The sequence below is a fragment of the Muscardinus avellanarius genome (genome assembly GCF_963383645.1).
Source record: "Muscardinus avellanarius genome assembly, chromosome: 8".
Lineage (NCBI taxonomy): Eukaryota > Metazoa > Chordata > Mammalia > Rodentia > Gliridae > Muscardinus > Muscardinus avellanarius.
Genome location: NC_137794.1, coordinates 41,834,389 through 41,844,555, shown reverse-complemented (window position 1 = coordinate 41,844,555; position 10,167 = coordinate 41,834,389). Strand labels below are relative to the sequence as shown.

Sequence of the window (10,167 nt, the reverse complement as noted above, 5' to 3'; positions counted from 1 at the left end):
ATTATATTTTATTTGGAAACAGGGTTTCACTAAGTTGCTGAGAGCTCACTCAGTAGCTGAGGCTGGTTTCGAACCTGCACGATCCTCCTGTCTCAGCCTCCCAACCGCGGGGATTACAAGCATGCGCTACCACGCCCGGCTTCGGACACATTTCTTAGAAAGAATCTGACTGCTCCAGGTCATCCATTGGAGAGGCTATACTAGCACTGCATCCTTGCTGTCCAGGTGTTCACCCAGGGTCCAATAAGAGGAGAGAGAGATCTGTGCTTACACAGTGCAGAGCATGACCACTGAGCTTAGGAAAAGGCACCACTGCAGTTAAATGCTCTGGATCATGAGCCATACTTCTTGGGATTGAATCCTGGCTTGTCCCTTAGCAGCTGTGTGACCTAGGACAGGCTAGGTCTTCAGTTTAATATCTGTGCTTGGGTTTCCTTATCTGTACAATAGTTTTAATTACAGTATTCATTTCATGGGATTCTTATGAAGATGAGACAAATTAATTCCTGTAGAGAACTGAAAAAACATTATTATCAGCTGGGTTTGGTGGCACACACTTGTAATCCCCGTACTTATGAGACTGAGACAGGAGAATTGAAGATTTGAGACCAGCCTCCACAACTCAGTGAGGCCCTCAGCAACTTAGGTTCAAAATAAAACAAAATGGAGTTAGAGGTGCAGCTCAGAGGTAGAACAGCCATGTGTTCAACTCCCAGTACCACATATGTACACAAAACAAAACCCCATTATCATAATTTCCTTTGACAAGGGAAGAAATTGAGCCATAAAGTAATTTAGTAACTTTCTATACCTAGTAAAGAGCAGAGCCTGGATTTAAACCCAGGCAGAAAAAATCTGTTCTTTAACCACTGTGCTGAAGTGATTCTTCTTCCCAGTTGCAAGAAGTCTTCACTAACTCCACCCAAGTTGATTATATATTGAATCAACTGTGGGTACAGTCTGGGAGGAAGATGGGAAGTGGGGTTGGAGGGAAAAGTGTAGGGCCTTATATACCCCCCAAAGAACATTTACTATCTTGATATAATAGTCAAAAGTATGTGAAGCCAGTGGTAAAACCATAACCAATAATTCTACTGTTATTACTAGCAGGATTTCTCGGAAGTGTTACAAACCAAGTAGATCCACCTGTTTTATATGTGTGTTGCTAAGTGTTGGCACCTTTTAGAGTGTGTCTCTGAGTAGAAGTGTGTGCTAGGAAGTGGAGGGTGGGAGGCTTCTAAGTCCAAATTTCACTTGCATCATATTACTATGAAGTTATTTGACATTCTCCTATGTGAAGTTATTTCCCTCCCTCAGAACTTCTTAGGGGTATATATAGAAGTCATTTTTATAACAAATAAATGCTTAAAATGAATAAGAGTGTGTTAATAATAATAATAATAATCTTACCTCTAAGTCTTAGCTTTAAGTCCAGTACTTGGATTTCTTACAGTAGTGATTCTCCATTGCTTATTGAATGGAGAAATTACATAAGAAGATTGATTGACTCAGTGGTACACTCTGGCCTTTCATGAAGATGAGCTCATATGTAATGATGGTAGCCTGGGCATTCTGAATGACAGTGGTCTGGCTTAGCCCAGATGTTTTGTTGAGTGCCAGAGAAGACTGTGGGTTATTATACCCATGAGAACTAGAAGATACATTCATTCTGTGAGATGGGGCACTGAGACTAACTTTATTTTATAGAGAACAAGTCATATCAATTCCTAGACATACACAACCTGACTCCTACCTCCTGTTCTTTGCAGACTTCTATCCTCAGATTCACCAGTGGAGCTCCAGCCACGTGACTTGCTGCCTTGGCTCTGCCCAGGTCACTTGATACCAACTTTAGGTCACTTCTCGCTTTCACCTCATCCATCCTCGCAGCAGCAGTTGAAGTCTTTCATTCTTGAAACACTTTCATCTCTTGGCTTCTGTGGCTTCACATTTTCCTACTTTCTACCTACCTCTTGGGCTGTTTCTCCATCCTCTTTAATGGCTTTGTGTCCATCTGTCCTTTTAAAGATAAAGGGTCCCAGGGGATTTCAACTAGGATGTGGCTCAATGTTCTCCAGGCTCTCTTACTATTTACCCACCAGGAATATTCTCACCTTGGGGAGGCTGTATTGGACCTGCCTGAAACATACTTCCCCCAGGTATCCACATACTCCCTCACCTCTGAAATCTGCCAAGGTTCACCTTCTTGCGGCTCTTCTGAATTCTCCATGCACAATCATAAGCCAACTCCACTCCTCACAATCCTATCCTAATTATCTTTCTCAATAGTTGTCCTCATTTAAGATATTATACAAGGCACTATTCTAGCATCAGTATCTAATACATTAACCAATACATAATAGGCACCCAATCTGTATTATTAAGGGAAATAATTCAATCTCCAGATCAAAATCTGAAACATTTACATCTCTAGCCCTTCTTTCTTCTCCTAAGCTTCAAATATATATGTATATGGTTGTTTCTGGGATAGGATCTAGCTATGTTGCCCAGTCTAGGCTTGAATTTGTGATCCTCCAACCTCAGCCTCAGCCTCCTAACTAGCTGCAATCGCAGGCACCTACCACCCATCTGGCTTGGACCAATATATTTAACTGTCCATTTGACATTTGCATTTTAGGTATTCTAAAGAAATCTCTAAATTAGCATGGCTAAAAATTGAGTCTTGTCATATATCACTCACCTAGATTCAGTCTTTATGATCTCAATAATGATGACAGCAGGTTTCAAATTGCTCAGGCTGAAGCCTGGGAGCTGTGGTTGACTTCCCCTTCCTCATGGTCTGTATTTCATGAATAAGCACATCACATTACTCCTTCTTCTACAACATATTCCCAAAGCTCTACTCCATATTCTCTCCTGCTCCCACTCATTCCAGCCACTCTCATCTCTTGTTTAGAATACTGTTATGAGTCCTTAACTGGCTTCACACTGGAGTCATTCCATGAGCAGTCCAGTCTCCTCCAGAGAGGAAAAAAGGGACATACAGATAGGAAGGCAAAGAGGAAGACAGGAAACCAGAAATTAAAACTGAAAGCCAGAGAGGGAAGGAGAAAACCACACAGCAAGACAGGGAGACAGAGGAAGACAGGAAGCAAGAGAATGAAACAGAAGGAGCAATCCTGGAAAAGAGACAGGGAGCCATATAGCAAGCAGGAATCCAGAGAGGGAAATAGTAAATGAGACAGGAAGACAGCGATCAAGACAGGAAAACAGAGAGGAATGCAGGATGCAAGAGAATGAGACAGGAAGCTAGAGATAAAGCTTGAGAGAAAAGAGAGAGACAGGAAGCCAGAAAGGGAGGAGGGAAACCATACATCAAAACAGGAAGTCAAGCTGGGCGTGGTGGCGCACGCTTGTAATCCCAGCATTCGGGAGGCTGAGACAGGAGGATCGCGGTTCACGGACAGCCTCAGCTACTTAGTGAGGCCCTCTGCAACTCAGTGAGACCCGGTTTCAAAATAAAGAATAAAAATCAGGGCAGGGGGTGTAGCTCGGAGGTCATATGCCCCTGGGTTCCATCCCCAGACCCGCAAAAAAAAAAAAAAAAAAAAGGAAGTCATAGAGTAAGACACAAAGCCACCATAAGAGGTAAATCGTGAAAGGGAAAGCAAGAGAACAAGATGAGAAGACAGGAAGTCATGCAATAAAGTGGGAAGCCAGGGAGTAAGAAAGGAACACAGGGAGCAAGAGAGTGAAACAGGAAGCCATTGAGTGCTCCTGGAAAACTGACAGGCGGAAGCCAGATAGCAAGCAGGGCACGAAGAAGGAAAACAGGAAGCCAAAAGGGAAGACAGGAAGCCAGAGATCAAGACAGGAAACCAGAGAGGGATGAGGGAAACTACACAATGAAATGGGAAGTCAGAGAGCAAAACAGGTAGACAGGAAGCAAGAAAAGTGAAACTGCAAGCCACTGAGTGGCACAGGAAGAGAGACAGGCAGACAGGAAGCCAGAGAGGGAGGTAGGAAGATAAACGAAAACAGAAAACCAGAAAGGAAGAAGACAGGAAGCAAGAGATGGAGATAGAATAACAGAGAGGGAGGCAAGAAGACAGGGGGAAACAGAGGAAGCAAGTGAGTGAGACCAGAAGCTAGAGATTGATCCAGAAAGGAAGACCGAAAGCTAGAGAGGGGAGAGGAAAACCACAGAGTAAAACAGGAAGCCACAGGGAAGAGAGGGAGCCATTTTAGTAATTTTGTGTGTGTGTGTGTCACTGGGGATTGAACCCTTCTACCTCCAGGCTACACTCTTAGACCTATTTTATATTTTTATTTGGAAACAGGGTCTCTTAAGCCAGTGAGGCTGGCTTCGAACCTGCGCAATTCTCCTGCGCGAACCTCTCCGCCTCCCAAGCGCGGGGATTACAAGCGTGCGCCACCACGCCCAGCCATGTTAGTAATTTTTAAGTGTATATTTCTGTGACGTTAAGTATACCCAGTGTTATACTACCATCAACATTATCTATTTCCAAAACTTTCATCACCCCCAACAGAAACTTTGTAACTAATTAAGCAGTAACTCCTTCTTCTCCCTTCCTTCCAGTCTTTGGTAAACACTAATCTACCTACTTACCTTCCTTCCTTCCCTCCCTCCCCCTCCTTTTTCCCTCCCTTCCTCTGTCCTTTCCTTTTTTTTTTTTTTACTGTGGATTGAACTGAATCCAGAGGCAGTCTACCTCTGAGCTCCACCCCTTGACCAATTTTTTATTGTGGAGGGCCTCATTAAGTTGCTGAGGCTTGATGCAAACTTGCGATCTTCTTGTCTCCGCCTCCCAAGTACTGGGATTAGAGGCATGAGCCACCATACCTGGCTCTAATCTACTTCCTAACTTAACAAAATTTCCAGTTATAGATATATAAGTGGAATCATACAATATTTGTTCTTTTAGGTCTGCTTTTTGTTTTTTTCCCTTTGGTGTGTGTGGCACTGGAGATCGAACCCAGGGGCATTCTACCTCCAAGCTACATACTCAGCCCTATTTTATTTTTCTAATTTTGAAACATGTTCTTGCTAGGCTAATTAAAGTCTCATTATTTGCTGAGGCTATCCTCAGCGAACCTGCAATCCTGTCTCAGCCTCCTAAATACTGAGATTATAAGCGTACATCACCATGTCTGGTTTAGGTCTGGCTTCTTTCACTAAGCATACCTTCTTAAAGGTTTATTGTTTTATAGCATATATCAGAATCATATTGCTTTTATGGATGAATAATATTTCATTGTAGCCAGGCATGGTGGCACATGCTTGTAATACCAGTACCTGGGAGGCAGAGGCAGGAGGCTCATAGACTTGCAGCTAGCCTCAGCAACTTACTGAGGGCTTCCACAATTCAGTGAGACCCTGTTTCAAAATTTAAAAAAAGTAAAAATAGTGCTGGGAATATATCTCAGAGTTAGAATGCCACCGAGTACAATCCCCAGTACCACAAGAAAGTTCAATTAATTAAATTATTCAAACTAAATTCCTATGAAGTAAACCACTACTCTTTAATAGAAAGGCAGAAGTCCTAGAAGAATTGTTAGATTAAGATTAGTAAGGGGAAGGGGAGCAACTCAGTGGTAGAGCACTTGCCTAGTGTGCAAGAGGCACTGGATTTAATCCCTAGCACTTTAAAGCTGAAAAAGCTAGGCATGATCACTGGCAATTTAAGAAAAAGGATAAAGACCCTTATTTAAAGTACAGAGAGGAGCCGGGCATGGTGGCGCACACTTGTAATCCCCGCACTTGGGAGGCTGAGACAGGAGGATCGCACGGGTTCAAAGCCAGCCTCAGCTACTTAGTGAGGCTCTCAGCAACCTAGTGAGACCCTGTTTCCAAATAAAATATAAAAAAAGGTCTGGGAGTATAGCCCGGAGGTAGAAAGCCTCTGGGTTCCACCCCCAGTACCACCAAAAAAAAAAAAAAAAAAAAAAGTACAGAGAGAATCTGGAATTATTATTGAGATAAAAAAAAAACTGATGCTAATGACTGCACTGCTTTGAGAGGCTTAACAGTGTCTCATATGGAGATTTCTGATTAACTATTATTCACTTCCACTGGAACAGAACTAGAGAAAAATGTATATTTCAATTGCAATAAGTACATCTGAACTGTGTGTGTGTGTGTGTTGCTGAGAATTAAACCCATGGCCCTCACATGCTGGGCAAGTGCTCTACCATTAAGCTACACCCCAGCCTCTTACATTTAACATTCATGCCGGAGCCAGCCGGCAAAAGTACGGGTTCTAAAGAGAGGCGTGAAGATGAAGAATTTATCTCTAAGAATTTGATTCTCAGAATATTTAATTTATTTTAATGTGGGAGAGCTACCAACCTACTATCTCTACTGGCCGACCCCTGTTCTTGGGTCAATATTTCCTACTGGTCGACGACTATGCCTAGGTCAGTATTCTCTATTGCACCGATGCTGGGTTTGTTTTTCCAGAGGTATTTATACAGTCACAGGTCAATCAATATCCTCGTGCTACCACCACCAGAATACAATAAAGACCAATCAAAGCACATATATTACAGATAGGTTAATCAGTACCCTCGTGCCATACCATCTGATCTTCTCCCCAAACCTTGTTGACTCTGGGCAAAGGACAGTCAGCTGAGCCAGAAACACCAATCTAGGGGAAAACCTCAATGGCTCCCCACACATGCATTAAATAGTGTGTAATTAAATGAATGTGTATAAAATTTGCAAAACAGCAGACTTTCACTTTGACACCAGAAAAAAAGTTTTCAGTGGCAAGATAAGACGCTAGTAAATGCTGAGCATCTACCATGTGTTTTACCTGCTTTGAGGACTTTATTCATTTCAACTCATGAAAGTCTCACAAACCCCTGAGACAGATTACATCACCATCACCAGTGAGCTTTGACTGAAACCCACGGAGTCCTACAGGATGCCCAGACTCTTACTATGCAAAATCACCTCAGTTAAAAGTGAACTAACTTTATTAGTCCACCTCCTCACCATGAGAAAAGCCATGGTCTTTCCATCAGCACAGAATCTGAAAACAGGTTGGGCCTTTATCAGGCAAATGAAACTCATAATTCTGACACCTGATAGCACCTGTTCTCTGATTCTAGTCAAAGATCAATTGCTTTCTTCATTATTTTTCTCCTACCAACACAGTCTAATTCTACTGTTACCTTCTTTCCTTCTCTAAAATGTTCAACAGGGTACTTTCAAATGTTTTGTAATGTTACATAAATATTCTTTTGAGTAATATAGACAAATGCCCAATGACATGTCATAGGGACATATAATACCTTTTCTCCCACTTTTGAATTTTTGGGGCTTTGTTTTAATAATTTATAAAGACATTAACCTTTCAGGTAAATTTCTTATTCAGTACAATTTTGATTGTGTTCTGAAAACCAAGGACATTGAAGTGTTCATTCTCTGCATTGTGTACATATACCTTTGTTCTCTCTGAAAGTATCTCTTAACCTTCATTCATCTTTTCTGGGCTCCAGTGTGCAAGCTTATTCTCTATTGTTCCATCTGTAGGAGATAATGTGATGGTCTCTGACAGGTGTGCTGTAACAATATCCCAGTCTTCTAATTCCCTGGCTCTCCTCCTAACATCCTTTCCATGATACACTTTTGCATGAATCTATGGAAAAAACAAAAAGGAATTAATTTTTATAATAGGCAATAGGACTTGAAAAGGCAAGGTTTTCACCCGAGAAATCACAAAGTGAATCAGTGGCAGGCCTGGAGCTCGAGCTCACATCTTTTGGTTATGATAGAAAGTTACAAGCTGTGGTTCTTAACTAGGGATAATTCTCCCTCTTTCCCCAGGATACATTTGGAAATGTATGAAGATGTTTTTGGTTCTCAGAAATGGTAGGGAGGGGACAGGTTGCTATAGGCATCTGGAGGCCAGGGATGCTGCTAACCATCCTCAGAGTCCAGTACAGCTGCTAAAACAAAGACTGATTGAGCCCACAGTGTGAACGGTGCCAGTGTTGAGAACCTCTGCTGAAGAGTAATCGAAACGGGACTGGAATCCTGCTCTAAATCTTACTTTGTGACCTTTGGATGTGGCTTTATTTCGCAGGCACAGCTTCTTCATTTGAAGTAATAAAACTACCACCAACATAAAACAAACAAAAACAAAACCTACCTTTCAAGGTGGTTGTGAAGGAATAAAGAGACCTCTTCTTCCAAACCAGGTAAAGAATGAGTGGGGTGTGGATGTAAGTATCTGTAGGAAGGCAGTAAGAGTTTCTAAGGAAGTTTGTACTGGCGTGCTTCACTTATCAAACGGTAGCAAGCTCAGTGTGTGGGATATATCAAGTAAGACAATGCAGGGGCAGAGAATAGCCCTTAAGGATGGGAAGAGAGGTCAACAAATTAGAGAGAAAGTGAGTAAAGACAGCTTCAACAACCTGGCAGATGAAGGACCAGGCACCAAGCTCACCTTCAGATTCATATCAAAGCTGGGCATAGTGGCACATGCCAGTAATCCCAGTTCTTGGGAGGCTGAGGCAGGAGGATCAAAGGTTCGAGGCCCGCAGTAACTTAGTGAACCCTGTTTCAAATTAAAAAGTAAAATAGGTGGGGGTGTAGCTGAGAGGTAGAAGGTTCCTGGGTTGATGACCAGAAACACACACACACACACACACACACACACACACACACACTCATATCTACTTCTTTCCTGATTAGTTAACATATTCTATCCGTCTTTAGAGAGAAGCAATAATCTAGATTTTTTTTCCAAACACAGAATTGTTTAAAAATGGGGTAGTAGCAGCAGCAGCAGCAGCGTGTGTGTGTGTGTGTGTGTGTGTGTGTGTGTAAAACATGTCTTGTGTGTATAATCAACCAAATTCCAAGTTAAAGTAGGCATGGGAAGTTGAGTGTGGTGGTGCATAATCCCAGTACTTGGGAGGCTGAGACAGGAGGATCATACAAGTTCGAAGCAAGCCTCAGCTACTCAGGTTCTCAGCAACTTCGTGAGACCCTGTTTCCAAATAAAATATAAAATAGGTCTGGGAGTCTAGCGCAGCAGTAGAAAACCCCTGGGTTTCATCCCAAATACCACACACACACACACACACACACACACACACAGTGGGTATGGGATGAATTGTGTCCATGGATCAGTTGTGTTGTCTCCTTTGAGAGTTTATCTTCTATAATTCTTCTATAATTCCTCAAATAAAAATCATCAGTGAAATAGAAATGCATGAAATATGATGAAATATTTTCTTTGCAGAGTCTTGCCTTCTTGCCTAAGTCATGAGCTGGATGTTTCTCAGAGACCTCCTAAGTGGAGTGAATAAATATTCCACTGGGATCGGGCGCATTTGGCTGGCTGTTGTGTTCATCTTCCGTTTGCTGGTCTACATAGTGGCAGCAGAACACGTGTGGAAGGATGAACAGAAAGAGTTTGAGTGCAACATTAGACAGCCTGGCTGTGAAAATGTGTGTTTCGACTATTTCTTCCCCATTTCCCAGGTCAGGCTTTGGGCCTTACAGCTGATCCTGGTGTCCACACCTTCTCTCCTGGTTGTTCTACATGTAGCCTATCGTGAGGGTAGAGAGAAAAAACACAGAAAGAAACTCTATGTCAGCCCAGGCACCATGGATGGAGGCCTATGGTACACTTATTTGATCAGCCTCATTGTAAAAACTGGTTTTGAAATCACCTTTCTGGTTTTATTTTACAAGCTGTATGGTGGCTTTAGTGTCCCCTACCTTATGAAGTGTGACTTAAAGCCCTGCCCCAATGTTGTGGACTGCTTCATCTCCAAACCCACTGAGAAAACCATCTTCCTCTTCTTCTTGGTTATTACCTCATGCTTGTGTATCGTACTGAATTTCACTGAACTGAGTTTTTTAGTTCTCAAGTGCTTCATTAAGTGTTGTCTGAAAAAATATTTTAAAAAAATCAAGTCCTCAGTGTGTGAGTGCCACAACCCCAGGTACATTGAGTGTGGTGAGAGAGGGGGTCCTCCCTTACTCCTGAATCTTCATTCAGATTTGGCCATAGGCACATCCCAGCAACCTGAAGCAAAGCTACTTCGTGATGCAGGAGAGGATTAAACAAAGAAATCCTGTATCCTTCCTGAGCAAGACCTAAACTGGGATGGGAAACCAGGAATGTTAGTCTTAATATCATTCGAGAGGAATTTAAATTTTCAATA

General features: G+C 42.3%; 1 protein-coding gene across 1 annotated transcript; it reads left to right on the top strand.

Moving 5' to 3' along the window:
- Positions 1 to 9,259: 9,259 nt before the first annotated feature.
- GJB7 (gap junction protein beta 7) lies at positions 9,260 to 9,930 on the top strand (the record flags this gene model as incomplete). The annotated part of the gene is given in 2 exon segments (XM_080700510.1): positions 9,260 to 9,908; positions 9,911 to 9,930. Coding segments are annotated over 2 exon segments (669 nt in total).
- Positions 9,931 to 10,167: the final 237 nt, after the last annotated feature.